At 49.4% G+C, this 26,222-nt stretch overlaps 1 protein-coding gene across 1 annotated transcript; it reads right to left on the bottom strand.

The window, feature by feature from the left end:
• Positions 1 to 279: 279 nt before the first annotated feature.
• DDB1 (damage specific DNA binding protein 1) lies at positions 280 to 26,095 on the bottom strand. Its single transcript, XM_037517684.2, has 27 exons — positions 25,897 to 26,095; positions 24,587 to 24,735; positions 23,501 to 23,617; positions 22,901 to 23,122; positions 20,936 to 21,050; positions 19,333 to 19,430; positions 18,274 to 18,432; positions 17,662 to 17,745; positions 16,986 to 17,102; positions 16,351 to 16,453; positions 14,204 to 14,279; positions 14,002 to 14,110; positions 12,072 to 12,250; positions 11,814 to 11,977; positions 11,630 to 11,737; positions 11,263 to 11,470; positions 10,140 to 10,235; positions 9,925 to 10,036; positions 8,559 to 8,682; positions 8,078 to 8,242; positions 7,298 to 7,392; positions 3,736 to 3,906; positions 3,323 to 3,432; positions 2,948 to 3,117; positions 2,665 to 2,767; positions 1,579 to 1,702; positions 280 to 1,057 (listed from the first exon to the last, which is right to left on the bottom strand). Exons 1-27 carry the CDS (start codon positions 25,955 to 25,957, stop codon positions 974 to 976), a joined length of 3,423 nt encoding a protein of 1,140 aa, XP_037373581.1. The 5' UTR covers positions 25,958 to 26,095; the 3' UTR covers positions 280 to 973.
• Positions 26,096 to 26,222: the final 127 nt, after the last annotated feature.

The raw sequence follows: 26,222 nt of genomic DNA, 5'->3' as shown, positions 1-26,222 counted from the left end.
CCCACGGGTCACCAACAGAGACGCAACTGGGAATAGGTAGGGACTGGAGCCCAGGGCATCCAAGACCTCTTTGGTTTCAAAATTTCAAAAACCTGACCCCCATCCTCCTTGGGATGGATGCCCCAGAAGTGGTCACTTGGGGAAAGAGAGGGGCCGCTGTCTGGCAGCAAGGACCAGTGAGCTCATCAGCTGCTACCAGGGAGGGAAACAGGCTGCAGGGAGATGACCGGGGACGTGGGCGAGCTGGGAGGTGGGAAGAAGAGCAGAAACAAATGGATCTTTCTTCTTAGGTTCTACTTTATTTGGTAAAACTCAGAAACTAACAACCAATTCACATCCCCCTACCTCCTTCCCTCTGAAGACAGTTCCCCAGAGACAAAAAGGCTGGGGTGCGTCCACCATCTCCAGGTTTTAAATGCAGGCAAGCCCACGGCCTGGTGCTCCGGCCCGGACCCAAAGCTCTCAGAGGCAACAGAAGAAGGTAAAAGGAAGCTCTCACTTCAAAGACAAGGACCCTCCCACCCTGCGTCCCCTACCCACACCACCTCCCCACACCCCCAACCTAAATAAAAAGAAGACAATGCATTAAGTGTGAGACACACACACACACGCGCACACGCGTGCGCGCGCACACACACACACATACACACACAGAGCGCTTCCTTTCAGCCAAAGAGCTGCAAAATCCCTCCCTGGAAGGAGGACACCCGGCAACACCAATCAGGCGTGGTGGTCCAAGGCGATGGCTGGAATCATGAGACTGGTAAAAATCCAGGGAGACAATATGTCACCTTCAGCCCATTCCCAGGTCTCCAGTGAACTGGCTATAGTTCTAAGAAATCCCCATTCCACACAGGTGGCCTGTGGCTTCCAGCTCAGGGAAAGGTTCCCGAGGCCGAGACGACGAGTGGGGAGGGAGGAGGGCGGGAGGGCAGAGCCTCCGCGGGGGCTGGGCGGGGGCTCCCCGCCTCGGCTAGTGGATCCGAGTGAGCTCCTCCACAACCTTGATCAGGTCGTCGGCAGTGGCCTCGCGCTTCATCCCGCTGCCGTCGTCATACTGCAGGGCGCAAAGGGGAGGGCCGTGAGGGCCAGGCGCTCGCTCTCCCTTGCTGGGGAGATGCCCCCACGTCGGGGAAGGACCTGGGCCCATCAGAAACCCACACCTCTCCTCGGGGTCAGGTCAGCAAGGTCTACTGAAGGCAGAGTTGGATCGCAGCCCCTCGATGCCTGCACATGCGCCTCACTCTTCCAGGCTGTCCCCGGAGGACCCAGCCCCATCTAGTGAGCAATGCCCAGACCCCGGCACTGTGGACGTTTCTCTTCCCGCAGGATCCCAACTCTGCTTCCCGCGTGGGTCTGCCAGCAACGCCACACTGTTTCTAGCGGCCTGCACCGCCCCAGCCCAGCAGCCCGGCATGCACAGCTAAGTAGGCTCTATGGCGCCTGGGGGCACCGACGAGCCTCGGCCACATCTTGCACAGGGAGGTGAACACCTAAAAGGGCTGCTGGCGAGTGGGACCTGAGGGCTGGAGCACCGGCCTGGCGCATGTGGCCGGGGCTGAGCAGCGCACAGCTCACCTGTAGGTTGGCCACGACCTCCTGCATCTTGGGCCTGCTGATGTCCAGGAAACTCTCAATCAAGTCTCCATCGATGAAGCCGGTGGCCGGTTCTGTCTTTCGCTCAGTATGGAAGGACCTCCAGGTGGACGGGTGAGTTAAGGAATGTGCAGGTACCCGGACATACTCTCAGCCTCCCCACCTCGGCACAAGATCACAATCTAAAGCAATCACCAGGGTGAGAATAAGAAACTATTTTTCCACTAAAAATCACATTTCTTTCTAGACAGTTTCGGAACTTAAAGACTTATTACCTAACCCCATGAGTCTCCATTAGGATGATCTCAAAAATGAGGTTTGAAAAATACAGACCACGCTTGGTTAGTGTGGAGCCTGGAGGGGCAGGGTTGTCCTCCACGAGTGCCCTTGAGTCAGATATGTGCACACCTGCCAAGAACCCCCTTCTAAGTCCAGCCTGGCTCCTCAAAGAGGAACGAGCAGGCCAGCTGGGACAAGAGGCGGGCCAAGTGTCCAGCCAGTGAGCAAAAGGCCAGCCCGACTACTCCCTGGCCAGAGTGGGGTCTGTCAGGCTCACAGCAGGAGCCCCTCCAGCCTCCTGCATGCGAGGGGCCTGCAGACTCCCAGAAAATAACAAATCCCAGCAGTGCTTGGCTTCTAGGCTTCTTGGCTTCCAGGCAGATCCGTGGGCGGCTAGTTCTGGCTTCTTCACTGTCCTCCGGCCAGCCTCTCTGGCGCGGATCCCTGGGCACCGCTGCCCCCAGTGGAATCTCTGAAGAGACGCTGTATGTTGTGACCCGAACTTACCGGCAGGCAGGCAGGCAGCCCCAAGAAGACCAGGGCGAGCCCATCTCAGAAGCACATATGCTGCGTCCACGCTGAGCCCGTCGGGGCTAGATGACAGCACAGGGGCTTGGTTATACTATTCTATTGTGATTGAAAACTCCCGAAAGAAAAAAACCTGCTTCCAATAAGAATCGAGTCAGGACACTTCCAAAATGAACAGCAGTTTCCAGGAGCAGCGTAGGTAGTGTGGTTCTCTAAGCCAGGACATGCTTCCCTGCAAGAGGGCACCTCTGGGAAGGATATAAGGAGTGCTCGATCTTGCCCACACTTTTGATGACTTTATTGAGCCGATTCTGCATGTCCAACAGGAGGTTGTACCAGCTCTCTGACAGCGAGGTCACCAGCCCTGAAGAAGCAAAGGGAGCAGCGAGCTGCAGACAGCCCAGGAGCCCCCTGCACACGCCCCCCCACCCAGGCAGCCCCAGCCAGTGAACCCCAGGCAGTGGCTGAGAACTCTGCCCCGCCCTCAGAGCGGTGATCTCAGGAAGGAGGCCTGTCGGGAGAGCGTCCCTCGGGCAAACCGTACCAATCATGCCATTGACTGTGCCAAAGAGCACGGAGCCCTGTGTGGGGGTGGACGTCTCGCCCAGGTTCTGCATCACCAGGGAGCCGTGGCAAAAGACATTCACGAACTCGCCCAGGTGGAAGAGACCGACCTCCTGGAGGTGTTGCCGCTCTTCGTCGGTGGTGGCAGCACTGAAAGGCAGAGTGGGAAACTCACCACCTGAACTTCCTGGCCCTACGGGGTCCCGACAGTAGAGTGGGAGAGGCTGACTCCATGGCCCGTGACTCTCTCATGAAAAAAACTCTACCTCTGGGAAGAGGACAGGACCCCTGAGCTGGGGGGACCCAAGATCCTCCACCACAGACCCGGGGCCCACACTCGGCAGCGGGCACTCACCTATCCTTCTGACACACAAACAAGTTAAACGCATTCTCGGCCCCCAGGAAATTGTCATCATCCAGGATTTCCACAGCACTCATCCAGTTGGGGTTAAAGTCTCGAGCAATCTTAAAATAGACAAGGAAATGCAATCAGCAGTTTGCACAGAAGCCAGTTCCAGCACTGGTCTTTTTAGCCAGAAGCCAAGAGCCTGCCCTGCAGAAGACATGGCCCCATGCTGAACTAGCCACTGTGGTCACTCGCCAGTGCAGCCCACGTGGAGCCTACTCAGAGTTCAACCTGGGAGGAGTGGGGGGCCTCTCAAAGACATGTCAATACAAAATGTATGCATCAGAGAAAACATGCTGCCCCACTGGGCCTGATGAGCCCTCACCCCAGAGAGACGCTGGCAGGGGCCCCGCCACCGCTACCTCTTCGAAGTTCCCCTCCATGGGCTTGTAGGCGAGCAGCAGCACCGAGCGCATCAGGTCCCCCACCAGGATGAAGTCGCCCTTAGTCTTCAGGTAGAGCGCCATGATGTTGTTGTAGTGGTTGCACTCCGTGCGGAGCTCCTTCTCCGTCGTCCACTCGTACAGCCGCACCTGCGGGGGGCGGGGCTTTCTCTCAACCCGAGGGGCGTGAGTCCTCTGGAGATGACTCTTCCCCGCTCCTTGGTCCTCATCGGCAGCACCACTCACCCAAGTGCAACGTGGAATGTGAAATGCTTTGATGGGGTGCTTTCACAGCCTCTTACATACACAGACACCCCCGGAAAGGCCACAAGAAGCCATGACTCCTCGAGACGTGTATAAAGACCAGAGTCCCACAGGTGTGGGCACCAAGAGCACCCACAGGAATTCAAGGGCTGCCACACCTCCGCTGGCAAGGCTGCGGATGCCAGAACACCCTATCTCTAGGTAAGCCAAACCTCTCTGGGCCTCCACATGTCCAACAGTGGAGTGACGAAGGGGCTGAGCACCCAACATGCTCCTGGCAGCACACCCACACTTCCCTCCACACACTCGCAGCCTCCCTGTCTGCCGTGGAGATAGTCAAGACCAAGGTCAGACACCACCACAGACCCAAAACTCCACCACAATCCAACAAGGTCGAGACCTCCATTGTCCATTATGGCTGCCACTGGCCATACATGGTTACAAAATACGGCTGTGACGTGGTTTTGCAGTCTTAATGAGAAAATTAAAAAGTTTTTATATCATATATTGCAAATTGTAGATGTTTTGGGTTAACAAAATACATTATTGAAACTGATTTTAGGGCCTCCCTGGTGGTGCAAGGGGTTAAGATGCAATCTATGAAGCTGTCCGCAGCCTCTACAGCATGAGTTCGATCCCCAGCCGGGCAGGGAGCTACCCACATGGTGCAGCAGACCTCTCCTGTCTCCCCGCTGCTCCCCTCAGCAGTGTATTTCAGTCAGTCTGCCTGTTCTGCTCCCCACTCTGTCTCTGGTGGATCCTCTCACCCCCCATACCTCTGACCTGTACCCCAGTTCTTGTATCATAAATAAGTCTTTTAAAAAAAAAAAAGGAATTGATTTTACCTACTTCCTTTTTTTATTCACAAGGCTACTAGAAAGTTGTCCAGTATTTAGCCGGTTCACATATTTCTGCCTGCCGGCTGCACACTAGACAATCTCCTAATCTGACCCCCCAGACACCCTCCTGTTCACTGTACCCTCTTAACAGTCCCTATCACAGGCGACCTCTTCTCTGGCCAGTCCCTTCTCTTCTCTTCCCTTCTCTGGCCAGGTCTGTTCCCAAGGAGCCTGGGGTTCTCTCAGTTGCCCGTGTTCTCTCCCACCATCCCTCGTGCCACTGGGAGTAGAGGAAGGACAGTCCTCCGTGCTCCTCCTTGCCAGCCCCTCAGACTTCTCTGCTGCAGCCCCCTCCCAGTCCACACGCCAGAACACTCCCTCTGTCCCCCCGCAGACAGCAGACATCACCAGCCTTCTCTCTCCACATTAGTCCCGTGATTCTCAGTGACTTACACATTCCTAAAGATGATCGTTCCACACCCGAAGCTCTTACCTTTTACGAGCCCCCTCCTCCCCACTCACCTATGTCACTTGAAACGTAACTCCAGAACCACATCCTCGGATTTTTCTTTTCCCAGACGCCTGAGTCCATCATCAAGATCCTTCTCTTACAGACTCTCCACCACTTCCTCACCTATTCCCCTCCTCCCCCGTCTTGATCAAACTTTCCCTGCAAAGCCCAATTTTGGCAAAAGCCTGATTTTCAACTACAGTTGTGCAGAGCAGAATGACTGGTGTCATTTTAAACTTAAACCCCCCTGAAGCGGGTTCTTAGGTGTCTCAGTATTTGTGCATTTTTTTCAGTCCGCGACTTCGGGTCCTAAAACCATTCACACCTTTTCCCCTTTCCTTGAACGCCTAAGTCTCCTACTCCAGTCCTTCCTCTTAACTTCCTCCCGGAAGAGGAGTACCACCTAGAGATTTCCACAAGCTTCCACCATCTGCGGCCAGCTTCATGCTCTCTCTGGCCTATTCAAAAGAATGGCTCTGGCAATGGCCCCACTTGTGTCAGCACAGAAACACGCAGCAATGTCTCCTAGCTTGAAAAATTAACCTCTCTTGCCCCAACATTGCCCTGCTGCAGTCAGTCTCCCTTCATCTTCTCTACTGCAAACTCCTCAGAAGGGTTTCAGGACAAGCAGTTCTATCCCCCTCGGCCCTGCTGAACCCGCTCTAGTCAAGGTTCCATGCCCAGAACACACCCAAAAGAGCTCTGGTCAAAGTCACAGCGACTTCCATGTTGCCAAAGCCAATAGTCGATTGTTAATCCTACTGACTGGCGGCATTTGTAGCTTGTAAATTCCCTCTTGCTCGAAATACCTCCTTGCCATGGCTTCCAGAGCACGCCTGTCTCTTGGTTCCCTTCCTACTTCACTAGTCCGTCATTCTTTTTTGGCTGGATCTTCCTTAGGTGCGAGCTTTTCAATGCTTGGAGGCCTTCAGAACTCGTCTCCACCCTCTCTCAGCAGACAGGGGACCTCGGGTGACTCATCCAGCACTCAGTAACTGCCGCCCTGGTACCTTAGGGTTCTTTGATCTACTGCTATGTCCCGACTACCAAAACAGCACCTGGCACACACTGAGTGTTCAATTTTTAAAGGAACAGTGAATGAGTAACTAGAAACCTTCAATCTAAAATACCTGCATGATACTTCTTCACTCTAGGTCTTCTTGGCACCTTTAACAGGCCACGGTGCACTGAGCTACTCACTCCAGGAAGGAATCCAGGACCCACCATTTCCCAAGTTTATCTGACCGTTGGACTGATTTTAAAAATTCTTTGCGGCCTCCCCGGTGGCGCAGTGGTTGAGCGCTGGGTTGCGAAGCTGCCCGCGGTCTCTGCGGCGCCGGTTCGATCCCCGGCTGCTCCCCGGCCACCAGAGGAGGGTCCCACATGGCGCGCAGACCTCTCCTGCCGCCCGCTGCTCCCCTCAGCAGTGTACTTCGGTCCTTCTGCCTGCTCTGCTCCCCGCTCTGGCTCTGGTGAATTCTCTCACCCTCCCGCGCTTCTGACTGTACCCAGTGCATGTATAAACAAAAAAAAAATAAATAAATAAATAAAAATAAAAATTCTTTGCAAGGGAGGAGGTAGGGTCATGGTAGAGAGGTGTCTATTTCAGAGGACGAGTGTTTTGACGACACACTCAGGACAGCATGGTTTGGCTCATGCTGCCCCGAGCAGATGAAATATTCTCGCGCCACGACACTGAGTGTTGAGGTTAGAGCTCTTCCCCCTTCTCCAACACCCCAGCACTTTAGATCTGAGACTCATGGCGGGGTTCATGCTGCCTGGTCCTACCTTGCTGCCAGATTCCCAGCTCCACACCCACCATGCTGTTACCCTTACAATCTGACACACCCCCTGCCACGAAACAAGGAGACGAGCTCTGTGAGGCCACAGGGTGTGACCTAAGGACTAAGACCAGGCGTGGGCTCACCGTGCTGTTGATGCTGGCTAAGAGCTTCCCGTTAAACTCCACCATCGAGTACACGGCCCCTTTCACTTCCTTTTCAGCCACGGTCTGTAGTTTTCCTGGGAAAGAGGAAAAAGGTACTCTTGAGTCTCACCGATGAGCTCACGCTTTAACTTATCAAAAGAATCCTGATTTCCCCTCTGGCTTTCCGTCCTGCCCCCAAACCACTCATCTAGAAGTAGGAAACATGATCAGTGGAAGCAGGAACCCCAAGGTGACCTGTGGTGATTCCTGATGGTGTCTGAGATCTGCCTCTATCCTGAAACTCCAGATCTCCCTCTCAAGATGGAAATCAAATTCCATCCGGGCTACCTGATGACAGATTTCTGGGCTGACAGCTAGTCTTAGGACCATCTTGACCATCTTGGGTAGGGAGATGAGGAAAGACTTAGCAATGAACACAAACTGCTATAATTAGAAAAGTCCCTGCGTGGCTGAGCAACCAAGTGGAAAACAGAGCAAGGACCCCAAACGTTTTGGTCACTTGACTCTCTGACGCCTCATTCACATCTCCCTTCTTCCTCTCAAAGAGTAAAAAAGGAAAAAACACAAACTAGATTCCACTTGTGCCTCCGCTCGCCCACTCTGAAGCCACCCAGACGTCAGCAGCTTGAAAGGAAGAACAGAGCGTCTTGTGTCACGGCTATTAACTCTGCTGAAGTCAGGCTACGGAAGCAGACAGAGTTGGCTCGCCTTCCCAGAATTTCAGATCTCTCACAAACACTGAAGGCTGTGCCCACTCACCGTCTGAATACTGAAAGACCACAATGCGGCCCTGCTTGGGTTCCGCCTCTTCAGGATACACCATGGCTGTGCCCACGATGAAGTACGTGTTGGGGTCTTTGCCCAATTTGCAGGAGACCAGGCTGAGGGCATACTCGTTCTGCAGAAACTGGTGAGCATGAAGCACTAGAAGGAAGTAGTAGACAGATGACTGGCTGATAACCCCAGGTACAAGTTATCCTGTCCCTCTGGAAGGCCAAGTCCAGTAGTGACCAGGCATGAGTCGCCCGCTGCTCCTGTCTCTCCGAGTCCCTCAGCAGCCTGTGCCAACAGAGGAGGCCCCAGTGGGGCCTCCTACGGCCAACCCGGGGGGGGGGGGGGCACTCCTTTCACTTCTCCCAGTCTCTGCCACACTCTCTTCCAAACACTGGAATCTACCAGAGCTCAGATCAGCCTCATCTGGGGAGGACGCCAGCAGAAACGACAGTGCACAAGTATGTACCTTCAAAGGTGTGCTGGTCGATGATGAGGAGGTTGTGCACCTCCACCTCTTCTCCGAAGGAGGTCTCGTGAGGGGCTGTGCTGCTGGAGAACAGCTTGCTGGAGCTGACGCTGCTGGACAGGGCCTAAGGATAGGGAACAGGTGTCATCCCTCCCAAAAGCAGAACAGGCCCTGGGAAGTCGGTGTGAGGGGATCACGGGGTCAAGGAACAAGGAGCACTGTGAAGGTGGGCAGCTCAAGTGGAGCATGAAGAACAGAGGCATCCAGAAAGGACACAGGGAGGGAGAGTAAAGTTTCCAGTTCCCATGCAACGAACACAGTGGCCTGAAACACCTAGGAACCTAAGGGTCATTAAAGATCATTCATGCCAAGTCAACCAAGCAAAGCTAACAAGGGACTCAGGCAACTAATACAGGGATGGACACCAGCTCTCCCAATGAGAACAGGAGAGCATTTTAAATAAAAAAAGGTAAAGAGGGCTTCCCCTGGTGGCGCAGGCGGTTGAATGCCACGCTGTGAAGCTATCAGCAGCCTCTGCAGCGCTGGTTGGATCCCGGCCGGCCGGTGAGGGTCCCACATGGTGCTGCAGACCTCTCCTGTCACGCCTTATGCTCCTCTCAGCAGTGTATTTCGTCAGTCTGCCTGTTCTGTTCCCTGCTCTGTCTCTGGTGGATCCTCTCACCCTCCCGCACATCTGGCCTTTACCCCGGTTCTTGTATGAAATAAATAAATAAATCTTTAAAAAAAAAAATAAGGTAAAGACTGTAAAGACTGTAAAGACTGCTACTTGGGATTAAGGGGAAAAATCCCGTCACAGATGTCTGTGAGCAGGAGAGGCAGAGAAAACATGAAATCAAAGGCTGAGCAGTCGGCTCAGCGCTGCGATCATGTGTGCTCCAGATTGTCCCTTTGTGTCTCATTTTGCTGATGAGAAAACTGTAGACCTGCCCAAGTCACACCACTGGCAATCACCCTCAAAGTCAGTCATCAGACCCCAAATCCCATGCTCTTACCTAATCTGCTGCCCTGTCCCCTGTCACACACACCCTACAGACACAAAGTATCCATCCTATGATGAGGCAAGGAAGCATCCATCCTACAGGCCACCCAGGAGCACAATCACTCACTGGCCACACTGACCCTAAATTCTCAAGCTGCTAACAAGGAGGCCGATTTCTGCTCGCTGCCTTTCTTTCATTAAGTTTTATTGGCACTCAGCTAGGCCCACCCATTGTCTAGGACGGTTTTGTAGTGGGAAGCAAGCAGTTCGGCTGGGGTATGATGGCCTGCAAATTTTTACTACCTGACCCTCCACAGGAGTCTGCAGCCCTGCTCTCCCGCCATCTTTGTTGTCCAAAGCCCTCACCTGCGTGCTGGCACTGGGCCGCAAGGCAGTCGTGCCCCCGCTTGTGTCCTGGACTTCAATACGGCTGGAAAGGACCCCAAAGCACTGGGACACTTCCTGATAGCAGATCTTTCTGCAGAAGGAGTGCAGAACAAAAGTGTCTCAGGACAGGTCCGGAGCACGCTACACCACCCCCTGGAGCAGCACCTCTGCCGCTATCCTGGCCCTGCCCTCACCTGGGAGACTCATAGAGGGGAACAGTGCGAATATGCAGCTTCTGGATCTCGTCGATGGTGCCAATGGTGAGGGTGCTGTTGTTTGCCAGGGCCAGGCTGGAAAGAAAGGTCTGTATTTAGAGTAGACCCAGGGAAGGAAAGGACTCTATGAAGCAACTCCATTCAAGGGAGAATGACCCTTGCTTACTCCTGTGCAAGGATTCTCAACTTTGACACCATGCCAAAAGCCACCTTGGAGACAAAACATTCTGGTCTCACCTCTGAGATTTTCTTATTTAACTGGTCTGGGAGGCCTAGACTGAGATTTTTAATAGCTTTCTACTTGATGCTTATGTGGATTAGCATCTAGAACAGTGATTCTCTTAACTCTGGCCCACACCAGAAAAGCTGGAGGGCTTTCTGAAAAAGACAGTCAGGCCCACCTGAGTTTCTCACTCAGTGGCTCCAGTGGGGTCTGGGAATTTACATTCCTGATGTGTCCCCAGATAGTATTATGGTTGCTGCTGGGGGGCCCACCCTTTGAGCACTCCTTGATCTAGGAGATTACAGAATGATCTCTGAATCTGGGGTTCTGCCATGTGACTAACCCTTTGAATCACCTAAGAGGTTTTCTGAAAATACAGCTTCTTATCTACTGAAGCACCATCTGAGGAGTCAAAAAACCTTTTTCAGGGCCTCTCCAGTGGCGCAGCAGTTGAGCGCTGGATTGTGAAGCTGCCCACAGCCTCTGCAGCGACGGTTCGATCCCTGGCCACGGGGGGAGGGTCCCACATGGCGCTCAGATCTCTCTTGCCGCCCGCTGCTCCCCTCAGCAGTGTATTTCGTCAGTCTGTCTGTTCTGCTCCCCGCTCTGGCTCTGGTGAATTCTCTCACCCTCCCGCGCTTCTGACTGTACCCAGTGCTTGTATAAATAAATAAATCTTTAAAAAAAAAAAAAAAAAAAGACTTTTTCATATACTTCCAATGGAAAGAATGCTCTAATGGGAAGCCAGGTTTGAGGAACTCTGCTCTACACCTCCCTTTTCCATTATTTACTGGGTGACACTGGGAAAAGGCAGAGTATGAGGAAACCACCATGATGCTCTCAACCAATAGCTCCTGCTGAAGACAGACAGAGGCTCACCTGTCGGGATAGCCATCTGAATTGAGGGGACACATGTAGTTCACTTCCTTGAGGTTGACATTGGAGAAGACCAATTTGTGGTTGCTGCTGTAGATGACAGTGGGGCGGTCAGAGCAAGCAAAGACGTTGGTGGTAGAAAGAGAACGGAAAGTCCGCAACACCGTGGGCTGGGTGCCCAGGGTCACCTTCTTACGGTCGCTCAACAGGCCTACAGGGAGAACAGCATCAGGAGAAAGAAGGAAGGAAAGTAAACAGGACAAACAGCTGGGTTGTGAAAGCTCAAAAGCAGCACCCTGAGGCTCAGAACTCTGCAGCTCGAATACTCCGTACTTGTCAGAGAGCCTCTCACTCTAAGTGCTGTTCTCACCTGTCTCAATGTTGAGTCCGAAGTAGAAAAGTGCCCCATCTCCCAAGGCACAAAGGAGGTAGTGGCTACTCTCAAAGGTGGTCATCAGGATGGAGCGGGGAATGATTTCTGTGGGAAAAGTGTACCATAAGTTCTTGTCCCACATTCTGACTCTGATCCAAACCCAGGTCCTTAAGATACCTACCTCCACCCAGCATCTCTTTGTGCAGAAGTTCAAAGGAGGGCAGCTTCAAAATACGGGCTGAGATGTCTGTCCAGAGGCCAATGGCACAAAGAGGGGATAGTCCATTGCTATCTCCTAGCGGGGTAATGTCCAAGCAGGCCACTTCGTGTTCCATCTCTATGTGGCTAAACAAAGCAGAATATGGCAAAGGGAGAGATCCAAGGATCAAAGAAGTCCCAAAGAACAGGCGAGAGAAATAAGAAACAGATAAATACACACCTGATCTGCCGGAGTTCCTGAGGATGGATCTGCAGGTAGTAAAGAGCCCTTCCCACGGCCACTACCACCTGGCTGCTGTTGCAGGAAGCCACACTGATGTTCTTGCCCTGAGGCTCCTTCCACTCACTGACAAGAGCTTTGGGTTCTTGAGAGACCAACCTGACAGATGCTGAAGTGATCTAGAGAAAGAAGAGCAAAGTCTCTAAGCACCTGCAGAGAACTACACACAAGTGGGAAGGTGAACACTGACCTGACAGGGGCAGCTATGTAAGCCTTCTTTTGCCAGATGTATTTTTTCCAAAAATCCTACAATGATTTAATTATGAAAGACGTCACTTTAGATGACACCCTGAAGAATGACTTAAAGCAGCTAAAAGCTGGGCCTCCCTGGTGGTGCAAGGGGTTAAGTCTCAGCACTATGAAGCTATCGGCAGCCACTGCGGCACAAGTTCAATCCCTGGCCAGGGAGCTACCACATGGCGCGGCAGACCTCTCCTGGCTCGCCTGCTACTCCCCTCAGCAGTGTATTTCAGTAGACCTGCCTATTCTGCTCCCAACTCTGTCTCTGGTGAATCTTCTCACCCCCCGCACCTCTGGCCTGCACCCCAGTTCTTGTATGCATAAATAAATATAAATAAATCTTTCAAAAAATAAATAAAGCAGGTAACAGCTTACATAACTACAGACAGGCAGAGAGGAGGCTTATTTCATTCTGATTAGGGACTGAGTAACACAAACTGTATCCTATGAAAAGCTTGCACTGAAGTAAGACCAACTGGCTACTGGTCCAGCAGCTTTTCTCAGTCTAAAAAAATCAGGTCTCTAAAATACCAAAGTTCTTTACCATGAATAAAAGAATTAAAATTTTCAAATTTTTAGGAAAGGGTTATAAAATTACATTCAATGTTTCAGAAATTGATTTCATCACTGAAATAAAACAAAAAGCAGGCTGATGACACCATTATGTATTGAGTCCTCTTACCACCAAAACTGAGTCTATATGTAAGAAGGAGAGCCCTGTAGAAGAGAGGCACAGGCCGGTGCCCAGCGAAGGCCACTAGTTGAAGGACACTGACAGAGCCTGCGTCAGGGCCTGGGCATGGCCTACACCAGTCCACAGATCAGCAGGACCTTCCCTCTGGTGTGTACCTGACCCACTGCGGCCCACTGGCGAGAGGGCAGACCAAGAACATAAAAAGGTGGAGATGGCTCATTAATCTTTGCGCGCTCGGGTGCCACCTCCGCCTCTGGCAAACACTGACTCTGGCCAGACTGGGGAACAGCTCCCAAGTAAGGAGGGTTTTCAGAAAACCAAAGAGCATCAGGGTCATTTAGATCTTAAAAGACTGCCAGGGTAGGAGGGAGCTCAGAAATTCATAGCTAACAAGCGCCAAATGGCTATCTGACACCCATATACCAGAGAGAGTTTTAAAGTAAGTATCAGAATGGAATAAGCCCTTTCGTTGTAACAACAGTAAAAATAATAATAAAGCACTGACAAGAGTCATGTATGGGCACTAGTAACACTGTGACTATTTTTCTTTGAGTTTTTCAGTATTGTCCAAAATTTTACAAATAAGTTGGGTACTACTATCATACTGGGGGGGAAATTATCTCACAAGACAGAACATAATTAGTGCTAAAGCAGTACCACCATACCGTACATACATTTACTTATGACTCCAGTCTATAAAAGAAAATGTGCATAAATATAAACACGTATGACAAGGAAAAATAAAGCTAAACAGAACACTCCAAAGGTAATACGAGTTTTTCTCTTCTGAGTGCTGGATTTTCAGGTAAATTTAATTTTTTTCTGCAATTTCTTCATTACTTTTAAGTCATAAATACTGCTTTAAAATCTGGAGGTGCTCTGTGCTGCCCTAGTCAAATTCAAGTAAATGGGGCCTGTCCCTTGCACAGCGATTACCTGGATGAGCTGCTGATGAGCCACGTTACCACAGAAGAAGGTCTGCTGGTCATCCACGAAACCCATCAGCTCGGTTTCTTCCACCTCCTCTCCGTTTAACATGAGGACTCTAGCAGGAGGGAAGGCCGGAGTCAGCTGGGCCAGGTGCCCCACCTTCAATCTTCACACGAGCACTTGGGAGTCGCCACCAGACTTATCTTACCTTGTCTGGCCCACAAAAGAAAGCACCAAGGTGTCGTCAGTCTCCCGGCTAGGGTCAGACCGCAGTGGCCACAGGCCTGAAACAAGAACCACGACTCAAATGCACGCACAGCACAGTCAGCCCTCAGCTCTGTGTACCTGTTCCTTCCGGGCTTTAAGACTCTGAAGAAGTCAGAGCTTTTTAAAACTGTTTGGAGGCTGATATTTTAAGGTTTTCCGTTTGATTTCAGATGGGCAATACATTTACAGGACTCAAGTCAAAATTTACTTTGCAAACACACCCAAGTCTCATTCCCATAGCCCTCTCTCCAACCTGTCCCCCAAAGTAATTAACTAGTAAGTTCTTATTTTTTTTCATTTTGTATTCTAGTTATTTTTTTAACTTGCGAAAATTGGGTTAGCATTATATCACAAGCAAAATCAAAATGAAATGACCCATCAGACACTATTCTGCACCTTGTTTTTTCAAAAAAATCTATGCCGAAGTCCTTATCTGAACAGTTCGTTGTTTTCAATACCTACAAAGTATTTGTGTGCCTGTACCTTTTTATTAATAAAGACACATCCCCACCAGTGGGCCCTTTATTAGTATTTTGCTATAACATACAATGCTACCACAAATAATACTATATTTGACATCACTTTAAACACATATCACATATGTTTCTACATATGAACACCTGTCGGAGAGTGGCCGAGAACTGAGACTGCTGGATAAACCTGTAAAGGCAGCAGTTTGGCTAGATGCTGCTCAGCAGCAGGCTTATTTCCTCAGTCTCACCAGCATAACATATTGTCAAACTTTTGGACTTTGGTCATCTGCCAAAGGATGGTATCACTCTTTAGTTTGGATTTGCATTCCTCCTATAAGTGAGGTCTACTACCTACCTACTCATGGTTTTTGCCAATTTGGGAACAGGGAATTGGTTATCTTTCTAGAAACCTTTTCATAAATTGGGGTGATTAGGTCTTTGGCTATAAGATGAACTATGAATGTTTTTATCCAGTTTGCTGTTTCTAACTTACAGTGTTGTTTTTGCTATGCAGATGTATTTTATTTTTACATTGTTGAATTTTCCAATCTTTTATTTAGATTTCTAGTGAGTTGTTATCTAAAAGATTTTCCCATTCCAAAATTATAAAGGAATCCGCCAATGTTTTCTTTCAGTGTTTGTATCTATTTAGATTATAGCAAGGAATACAATGTACCATTTGAATCCAAACTTGTCTTGTCTCAATTGACCACCAGTTATTCAACACTGTTAAAAAGAATCACTCTTAGCGCCTCCCTGATGGCTAGGGGTTAAGTCTCAGCGTTGTCATCCCTATAGCCTAAGTTCGTTCTCTGGTCAGGGAGCTGACCCATGTGTGGCACAGCAGGTCTCTCCTGTCTCACCTGCTGCTCTCCTCAGCAGTGTATTTCAGTAGATCCGTCTGTTCTGCTCCCCCACTGTCTCTGACGAATTCTCTCACACACAACCCCCCCTACCCTCTGAGCTACACCCCAGTTGTTCTATGCAAAAATGAATCAATCTTTCAAAAAAAAAAAAAAAAATCACCGTTATCTCACTGTAGTGAGCTCCCGTTCCTAAATTTCTACATGTAACTGTTTCTGGACTTTTGAGTCTGCCCATGGAAATGTCTCTTCATGACCCAGTACCACACTTTCATTTACACTTACCAATATCAAACACCTGATATATCAAATAGATACACAAACTTTTGATACCAGTTCTGTTAGGCTATCTTAGGCTACATTTACTGTCTATGTGATGTAAAAGTGTTTCACTACGTAGTCTTTCTTTGATATTTGATTATTATTATATTCTCCAGGGATTTAGGAAAATTTGCATTTTTGTCCTAGAAGTTACCTTTATACTTACATCTTTATATGATAGTCCCAGCCCCCTCTTTACCAGTTCCCTTGTAAAAACATTAAATTTAACTTGTAATCTTTTCCTCCCCTGTTCCGCTCTGTCACTTAATTTGGTCAATAATATTTTCTTTTTTCAATTTACTTTGGTCATTCATTATGACTTCATTTGATCTACTTTCCTCTAGCTCCTACCCAAGTGCCTTCACCTTTAACAAGGACAAAACCAAGGTCACTCAAATAAGATCTGCATCCTATGCCCACCAAAAGGCTACCTTTGATGCCTGGTAGGTCAATGCTGGCATGCTCGTGGATTCCAATTCCATTCCGGATGATCCGCAAGGAACCTTCCTTGAAAGCCCCAGAGCAAGTGACCAGCTGCAAGTAGAGAAAAGGCTTCTAAATAACCTCCTCCAGAGACTGGAGTCATCACACTGATGCCCAGGAGGGAAACAAACTATACCTGAGCCCAAGGACCCTTACCGTGGCGCTAGGTTTGAGGATGCAAATTTACCAATCACAGAGGTCATCCTAGCCCATGAAGCAAAAAGTTCCTACCATTATTCCTAACGAGTTTGCTTCCATCCTAGGAACCCAAGTTTATACCAAAGGCATAGATCTAGAGTCAGACATACCTGCCATTTATTAGTTATATGACCTTGGACAATTGTTTCCAGTCCTAAGTTTCCTCACTTCTGTGTAAAGAAGTGCTCACGTGACTATGGATAACATATAAAGTGCCTGACAAACAAAGACAGACACCCAAGAAATGGTAGTTATCCCTGCATCAATGGGTTTAGTTAGCAAGACTCTCAAGTGATCTTCAGTGTGCACTCCACATTCTAGATAAGCAACCTCAGGAGGACACAGTTCTGAGCGGGCATACCAACTACCAGGCCAGTCCTCTTACCTGTCCCTGCCCCTGCCTCTCCAGGTCCACCACACACATGTCCACAATAGGTCCTAAGTTGGTAAAGGTTTCCATGGCCACTACATAGGAGCCTTGTTCATTGCTGTCAACATTGAGCTAAGAAGAAAGAAGGAGGTTATTCCTGGACTGCTCCCCATGACCCGCCCTCAGAGACAGTCATCATCCAAAAGAAACTCTCAATCCTACTAGAAATCTTGTGCTACACTGTGCATGTGCTTCTAGAATGCTTCTAGAAGGGGACTGCTGACTAAGGAATAAGATTGTCCAACAGGTGACCCACTAGCCATCCAGAAATTTCGGAGAAGCAGTTTGAAAATTAAAATATCTGTCTGCATTGTTCGGCAGAGGAGGTCCAAAATCCCTTGTGTTCTGGAGGGGACCCAAGACATTAGCCTATGACCTATATCGGAAGGTAGGAACTGGGTCTAGCTCATCACCGTACCCACAGCACCTTGTTCTTGCCTGCATATTAACGAAACTTTAGGACAAAGAGCTAGCTGGGGTAAAATGTTAAACCAGCCAAGTAGAAAGCTGGACAGCAGGGAGGGATATAAAGGCCCTGAAGGAATTCTGGGAGGTGTCAAACACAGGAGCAACTTGATGAAGCAGTGGAGAGAGTGAAAAAGAAACCAGAAAAAAGACAATGTTTCCTCACCTTCACAAGCTGGGAGTCACCAAGGCGAGACCCGACAAACACAACACCATTATCAAGATACGTCAAGCATTCAGCAATCGAGGTCTAGAATAAAGTCAATGGCATGAAAGAAATCAGAATGAACTCCACTTGGGATTGACACTGACCCACCCACCTCTCAGACATGTGCTAAAAAAAAAAAAATCACACCTGCAACTTGGATTCCAGAAACAATTCTGTGTTCTAAACCCCAGGTCACACTAAACAAAAAGTTTCTAAACCTCTGAAATGTTGGGACTCTCATCAGTGACATCCCCACAATAAGAAAAATCCAGCATTTATCTTGCAAGTGTCTGCTCTAAGTGATAACTTAAACCCCAACAGTGCCAGTCTACTCAAAATAAATAAAAACCTTTAAGATACACTGCATGGTCCTTAAACCTTTTGGGGAGACTCCTCCTGGAATGGATAGCGGCATCAGAGGAATCTTTAACATTAGGCAGCATCCTCTTTCTTTTAGGCCTGAGGGAGTGCCCGGCTGCCTGAGATTCTCCAGCACTGATCACACTCAACATCCAGCTTGCCCAGCAGGACGCCCAGGCCCCAGAAGGCAGCAGAGAGGGACAGGCCCACCTCTCCGAGGAGTTCCACGCGGAGGTCCTTGAGGGTGACGCTGCCGTCCATCTGCTCCTCCTTCTCCAAGAGCAGCATGAAGAGCCGTCCCTCCATGTCCCCCAGCAGATAGCGGGAACCGTTGGGGTCCACTCGATTGTGACACACAATTGTGCTTTGCTGGGGAGGACACAGTCACTGAGAGTAAGCAGCCTTCGCAAACAGACAGCAAACCCTCCCCTGCAAAACCAGCCATTTCACAAGCTAGGTGTCCGCTCAGCTAACACTGCACGTGAGATTGAAAACAGGAAGCTCTTTACCTTGAAGACAATTCTCAGAGGAGTTCAAAATACCTTAAAAGTTTATTTATGTCGTTCTACTAAAAAATAAAAATATATACACTAGAAAGCAGTTGTGGACCATGAATGCTATCGCAGATTTTGTCTTCAAATAGAAAATAAGAGATAAATGTTCAGGCTTGATAATTATGACTTGAAATTTTAAGAGTATTTTAAAAAAATCTATAGAACTTGTCACTGTTACATGATTGCAAAATTTTTGTCTTCTTTTTATAGTTTATTTTTTTAATTTTTTTAGATGTATTTATTTATTTATACAAGAGCTGGGTACAGTCAGAAGCGCGGGAGGGTGAGAGAGCTCACCAGAGCCAGAGTGGGGAGGAGAACAGGCAGACTGAGGTACACTGCTGAGGGGAGCAGCGGGCGGCAGGAGAGGTCTGCACGCCATGTGGGACCCTCCTCCAGTGGCCAGGGAGCAGCCGGGAATCGAACCAGCACTGCAGAGGCTGCGGGCAGCTTCGCAACCCAGCGCTCAACTGCTGCGCCACCGGGGAGGCCCCCTTGTCTTCTTATAAGTCGCCCCGATTGATGGATTTGGTTATTTCTCTCAGCAAGCAAGCTCTCTGTGAGCTAGATCAGGCCAATCTCTCCTTGTATCCCAGCGATGAACCCCGTATCTTACATACATACAGTGCACAGTGTGACGGTTGATGAATGGGGAACAAGAGGGGAACAAGGGAAAACGGCAGGAGGAATTAAAAAGGAAAAGAAAGCTGCTCACCTTGATGATAGGCGGGGCAATCGCCAGGTATTTGTCGCCATTGTGATAGGTGATTGACTCCTGCCCAATGATGATGGCACCCCCAAAGGGCTCTGGGACTGGAAGAGAAAGCACAGCATTAGGGTGCTCAACACTTTGGCCCTGCTGAACCCCGGGGCCAGGGCCATTGGCTGCAGGCATCTTTGAGGCTCACTTTAAGACAGTCATTATTTTTAAAAAGATACCAAAGTCCAGGACACGAGAGTCCAGCCCTGAAAATGTTCCGGCTGGCCATTACGTAATCCTGGGAGAGCTGAGGTGCCGCGCTCTGTCCCTTCTGAGCTTGGAGGGCCACAGTCTTCCTTGTTCCTCCACAAGCACGCTTCCCATTTCTCCTAAACGCCGGATCCGTTCTAACTAAAAACTTACTTTTCTCCCTTGTTTCTTAAATTCCCCCATTATCACCGACATCATTTAGAAGAGTCAATTTACACTTAAGAGTTTTAAAATTTCAGGCCTCCCTGGTGGCACAAGAGGTTAAGGCTCAGCACCATGAAGCTATCCACAGCCATTGTAGCATGTGTTCAATCCCCAGACAGGGAGCTACCCAGATGGCGCAGCAGACCTCTCTTGTCTCGCCCGCTGCTCCCCTCAGCAGTGTATTTCAGTCAATTCACCTGTTCTGCTCCCCACTCTGTCTCTGGTGAATCCTTTCACACACAAACCCAACCCCCCCCGGCACCTCTGACCTACACCCCAGCTCTTGTATGCACAAATAAATACATCTTTAAAAAAATAGTATTAGGGCCTCCCCGGTGGCGCAGCGGTTGAGTGCTGGGTTGCAAAGCTGCCCGCGGCCTCTGCGGCGCCGGTTCGATCCCCGGCTACTCCCCCGGCCACCGGAGGAGGGTCCCACATGGCGTGCAGACCTCTCCTGCCGCACCCGCTGCTCCCCTCAGCGGTGTATTTCATCAGTCTGCCTGTCCTGTTCCCCGCTCTGGCTCTGGTGAATTCTCTCACCCTCCCACGCTTCTGACTGTACCCAGTGCTTGTATAAATAAATAAATAAATCTTTAACTAAAAAAAAAAAAAAGTTAAATCTTTCAGGTTTAAAAAAAAAAAAAAAGTATTAAAATTTCTCTACTAAGTGAGGAACACAGTGAAGGGGGCAGAGTAAAGGAGAAGGAACAGAGAGGCCTGGATTCCAGCCCAGCTTTATCAATTAGGCACAGACCTGGGCAAGCTCCTCGGCCCGCTTCCTCATCTATAAAATAAAGGAGTCAGATGAGATAAGCTCTACTGGTCTCTGAATTTTAAGTTTTTAAATGTTAAGCCAAACAACAAAATAATGAGATTAACTTCTGTGCACCACTCTGCAAATCAGTCTCAGCCTTCTATAGTTAACTCCTCTACCACAAATAAAGGAAAACTGCTCTGGGAGGAGTAGAAACAGATAATCGCAGATAAAGTAATAGGAAAAGCAACGAAAAGTACATTTTGAGAAAGCAGAAGAGCGCACAGAGGTGTACCAACACTTGAGCACTGAGCTGAAAGGTCAGAGAGCAAGGAAGGATCAAGGTGGAGGGGAGGTACACATGCAAATTTCCTAAACTCCCCAACCAACCTGCTATCACCATGGAAGCTTCAGCTTCTACATTTTCCTGCTTCCAAGGGCCCTTATTGAACTCCTTCTCTCGGAGAGACACCTCGTAGGTTTTGACATGCCGTCCCTGTGGGTCCTGCATAGGGAGAGGTGGGATGGTTAGCTCCTTGGAAGAGTGAAGCTTGAGCAGGCAAGAGGTCCAGACCCAGCACCACCTCACATCTGACGATCCTGACAGGTCAGCCTTCCACGCTTTTCCATCATCAGCCTAGCTTGTGACTGTCTGGTTAAGCCACTGCTACCCCAAGGCCCACTGTTTGTAGCAATTCAACCAAAAAGGTTTAAGAATTAGAAAAATGAGCCTGTTACACGACACTAATGACTTTTAAAAAACAACATTTACGTGATGTAAATATATACAATACAGTACATATTCCACACACACACACATTCCATAATCCTTGGTCTCAAGGAACTTACAAAATAGCTAAAAAGTAAAAAACCTATCAAGACACTAAATTTATCCAAGAGATTATAAAAACCTGCTTGACACAATTCTTAAAAGTATACTGATGGGACAGGAAGAACAGACCGTATCGGTCCTCTGCAGTCAGTAAGGCCTCGTCCTGCCATTGTCAACACAGTCGTCCCCTCCTTTTTCTGAATCATGACTCAGTCCTGGGGCTGCCAAGTGGCCTCTGAGAGCCTACGAGAGCACGATGAGGAGAGGGCTGCATCTAGCCAGCACAGCATGGCCTCAGCAAAGGTCAGACCAGAGTCTGAAAGTTATGGAAGGAATTCAACTGTGGGATCCAGGGCAGGGACAGCATCACTTTCACTGTTATAGCTCCTGATGCACTTAGTGTGGCTACCTTTCACACCACAGGTACCTAAATATTTATCCAGTGAATTTGTACTACAAATTTGTGGTACAACTCATTGTCAGTTGGTAAGATTTTTCCATCAATGGTTAGGAGTTAGACTTAATTTCATGAAAAGTTCAAGGTGGGGTTTGGATTTGGGCCTCTGGGAACAGAACATTCAGCCTTGAACAATCGACACCAATGTTTTAGTAACCCGGTATTTACAAATCTGAAGAAGGGAGAGAATTTCTAAGTTTTTATTTCGGCTATACCAGTCAATGCACTATACACAAGATCTGACAAGATCTCCTGTACCGGTTTCAATTTTATCCAATTGAACTTTATTCCAACCAGCTCAGAATTATAGCAACTTAGAGTAACACTAAGAAGTAAACAAAAATATACCTCTATTTCCAAAACTCAACAAAGTTATCCAAGTGTTTACACATCCACACACTGCTGTTTCCTTCCGCCATTTATTCAACCACACACCAGTGAAATGACCTCATGCTGTACTGCCCTTTGTTAAAAGGCTGAGATTTTACCAAGATAGAGACATGTTAGTCTGATGATCTGCCACCCTGTCCCCCCCGCCCCCCCTTTACAGAAATGGCCCGGAGAACAGCTGCCCAGGATCAGCTCTGCTGAAGTTTTAGGCACAGACTAAAATAGAAGTCAGGAGCCAGCAAGTCACCAGAACGTGAGTGCTGGACAAAATGCAACCCCTTCTTAGAAGACACAAAGTAAGGCCTCACTAAGACACTTCTCTTGGCTTGTAAAAGCAATTTCCAGACCATTTCTCTACAGCTAAATTTTAATAATCCTTTAGCATGCCAGTAAGAGATTCAAAGTAGAACTGGGTCACCTTATAAAATCTCTAAGGTCCAGAACCAGAAAGTAATCTCAAGATTATAACCTGCCACAAAGCCCCAGCAAGCTTCTTGGCTACACTGTTAAGTAGTCCCGTGCGCAAGACACAGGCAAATCTGACCCACGTTAATTATACCATTCAAAACATCTCAGGGAAAATACCATACTACCAAAGCCAGACACTCCACTAGCAAAAATCAACTCCCAACGCGCCAAACCACACAGCTTCCCTCTCCCCCGCGTGCTCCAGTACCTGGTAGACAAAGCAGATGGTGGGTGCTTGGCAACCATATAAGAACTTGACGTCGATGACATGCAGCTCCTCCAGGCGAATGTTAAAGGCCTTGAGCTCTTTGTTATCTCGGTCCAGTGGAATAACCTTGAAAAGGCCATCATAGAGTCGCAGGCCAATCATCCGGCACTCAGGGTCAATGATGCCAATAATGCCAGTCTCTGAGGGGCGGCCGATGCGGTCCTGAGAAGTGAAACTGGGGTTAGGGAAGAATCTCAACACCCAGAGTGACGGAGAAGACCAGACAGCACTTTTCCCAGCATGATTTTAGGAGGGGTAGTAAAACCAATGGCATCTACTTCACCCACCAGGGAGGTCAAACATCAGTGCATGCCTCTTTGCAAAACAGTGAATCTCAATGAATTGTTACCCCGTCCCCTGGACTCAGAGTAAACTACAAAAGTTTACTCAGAGTAAACTACAAAAGTTCATAAAAGATATCTCCTGAGCATTTTTGCCTGTTTCTCTCATCATCCACAGCCAACCAGCACTTCAAATTTCTCATCAAATCATGACAGCCCCACCTGGAAAACTCTCACCAGCCTGGAGCAGCCACCTCACCTGGACATTGCCATGGGCCCTCGTTATAATGTCAATGCTCTCGCCACTCTGCTTGTACTCCAGGATGCAGGCATTGTATTTCGCTGTCAGGATAAACAGGAGGTCCTTGCTCTCCCCCTGGAAACCAACATTGCGCTATCAAAAGAGGTCCTTTTTAAAAACAGGTATACCTGTCCAGCCTTCAGGTATTCTTTTTTAAGTATGCAAAGTTCTTTAAGAACTTTCTTTTCTCCTTGAGGAAAAATACCAAAGTGAGTAAGATACAATAGGTACCCATTGCCCTAAGGGTATGTGTGCAAGGCCAGAACTAAAGCACATAAACAGCCAGTCTTCACTTTCAAGAATTTTCCATCCTTGTTCTACATATAGTATCTTCATCTGTTTTCATCTCAAGCTAATCTGGAGCATTCCTTTCAAATTCTGAAAGATGAATGTGATACCTCCTCTAACCCTCAAATACTCAAAGAAAACAAAAAAAAAGTTGAGTAATAAAGGAAGCTAAAATGGATCTAACAAAGTCTAACTTATCACAAACTGCCCGCCCCCCAAAGTGAGTATTTTGCTTTGAGGGTTATAATTAAAACCTAGAACACACTGCCTTCTTGTCAGATCTAGTTAACATACAATGAAGTAATGTGGGGGATATTTGGATGAAAACATCTGAATTACAATAAGATGATTATTGCTAACATGATAAAGAATGCTTCTTATGTGCTAAGTCCTGTGCTATTAAAACATTTAATCTTCACAATAATCCTGGGGATTGGATATAATTATTCCCATTTTACAGGTGGAGAAACCTGAATGAGGAATGAAGGCAGAATTGCCCTCTCTAGAATCTGACTCTGAATCACTGTAACAACACACATTTCAAGCTCCTTTGATCCCCCCTTTTAAAGAAATCAACTAGAGATACTTTCCTTCCTTCTAGGATGTGTATTCAAGAATATAAAATGGTATCCGCCCATTTAAAAAAGAGAAGAGCATCTCTCCAAAGCCTTATTTTATCCATCCCAAGCAATGCCATTAAACCATCTACAGCCACCAGTTCTCCCTCCATTGCCTGGCCTAACCCAGAGCACTTACCTTGGGTCTAAAAAGCTCCATGACAGCAATCTTCCCATACATGCCCACCTCTTTGACAGGTCGAAGCCCCTCAGCGGTGACCACATAGATCTCTAACCTTGTGTTTTTGGCAATCAACAGGTTCAAGTCTTCAGCTGAAGTAAAGTGTCCTGAAAAAACAGCCACTAATTCTTGAAGCCAGGGCAGTATTGAAATAATCCCATCACTTCTACCTAAACAACCCCAGAATTCTCATTTACTTCACATAATTCTACCCCACACCCTCCCACATTCCCTCAATTCACTCCCTCCCTACCAAATCCAGCACCTCAAGGAGTCTCACCTCATACATTCAAGAAAGATACTTCCCTAGTCAAACTAACAAAAAACTGGACTGGAGCAAAAGCAACATGGCAGTCAACCGACAATGACTGTGAAAACCTTTCAAACGGTTCTGTGCCCTCAAGTTTGCTTTCCCTGACCATTTAATTTCAGGATGCCGGAGAAAGCCTTCGTCGCCAATCAATTCCCATCTCAATTCTGATAAAATCTTTACCCAACAGCCCAGGTCAAATGAAGAAAATCCTCAGAGTTTTGTATGAAAATACTGCTCGGTCCACAGCTCCCAGCAACTTCCCTCCCAGAGTGTCTCCCAAAAAACCCAGGTCCACTTCCACCACCTCATCTCTCCACACCAGAGTTTTGCTATGGGATCATGCTCTGGCTTTAGTAAACAAACTTGAAATCGTTACACGCTGCTAAGAGTGGGGCGGCCAGTGATGATCCCCGGGTTCTGGCCATCCGTGTCCTTAACGATCCCAGCACAGGGTCAGCAGGGAAACCCGGCCCCGGGCCGAGCCCCCCACACCCTCTTCCAAAGCAGGGCCCCTGCAAAGAGTCGCCTGCAAAGAGGACGCCTCTCCTTGACAAGCCTCACCTCCGTGCACCTCCTGAGCCCCCCCAGGCTCTTCCACACGAAAATCCTCACCCCAAAGTCGCCCTCGCCCCCGCCCCTGCCCCGATGCAGGGATCAGCACGCAGAGGCCCGCGCACACCACACGACCCGCTCCCCCTCCCGGCCCACACCCGGCCCGGTCCGCGAGGCCCAGTGACCTCCTCGGGCGAACGGGGACCCTCAAGCGCAGCTCTGACTCCCCGAAAGGCGCGCGTCGAGGCGGCTTCCTGGAAGCCGTGGGCCGGGCGCGCTCCCGCGGCCGCCGGGGTCTCCCGGCGCCCGGCCCGGTCCCGCCCGGCCGCCCCGGGCCGCGGCCTCCCTAGGCCGCGCTTCCCTCCAGCGCCCCCCGCCGGGGTCCCCGGCCCCGCGGCCTCACCGGTCACGCAGCCGTTCACGGCGGTGGGCTTCTGCGCCGTTACCACGTAGTTGTACGACATGTCGAGGCCCGGGGTGTCCCGTCGCGACGCGAGAGCAACGATAGCGAGACGGACGCGAGCGAAGAGACAGGCGGCCCCCGCCCGCGCGCAGCCAACTCCGCGGCCCCTGCCTCCGCCCCACAGACACGTTGCAGGCCAGAGCGGCCGCGGCGCGGGGCATCACGGGACGGCCTCACCTGGCCTCTTGGAGGACTCACAGCGCCGGAGGCCGCCAACCAGGGGAGGCCCCGCCCCCTGCCGCCCAGCCCCGCCTCCAACCGCCCGG

The sequence above is a fragment of the Talpa occidentalis genome, unplaced genomic scaffold (assembly GCF_014898055.3).
Source record: "Talpa occidentalis isolate TD23 unplaced genomic scaffold, MPIMG_talOcc4v2.1 talOcc4.17, whole genome shotgun sequence".
Taxonomy (NCBI): domain Eukaryota; kingdom Metazoa; phylum Chordata; class Mammalia; order Eulipotyphla; family Talpidae; genus Talpa; species Talpa occidentalis.
Note: the sequence above shows the minus strand (reverse complement) of the source record. Positions and strands in the feature narration are given on the sequence as shown.

Coding starts and splice junctions, on each gene's coding strand:
- DDB1 (XM_037517684.2), bottom strand. CDS start 25,957: ATGTCGTACAACTACGTGGTAACGGCGCAGAAGCCCACCGCCGTGAAC. Junction 12,251..14,001: donor CTCATCAGCAGCTCATCCAG/GTAATCGCTGTG, acceptor TTCTTTCTCTAG/ATCACTTCAGCATCTGTCAG. Junction 11,738..11,813: donor CAAAGAGATGCTGGGTGGAG/GTAGGTATCTTA, acceptor CTTTTCCCACAG/AAATCATTCCCCGCTCCATC.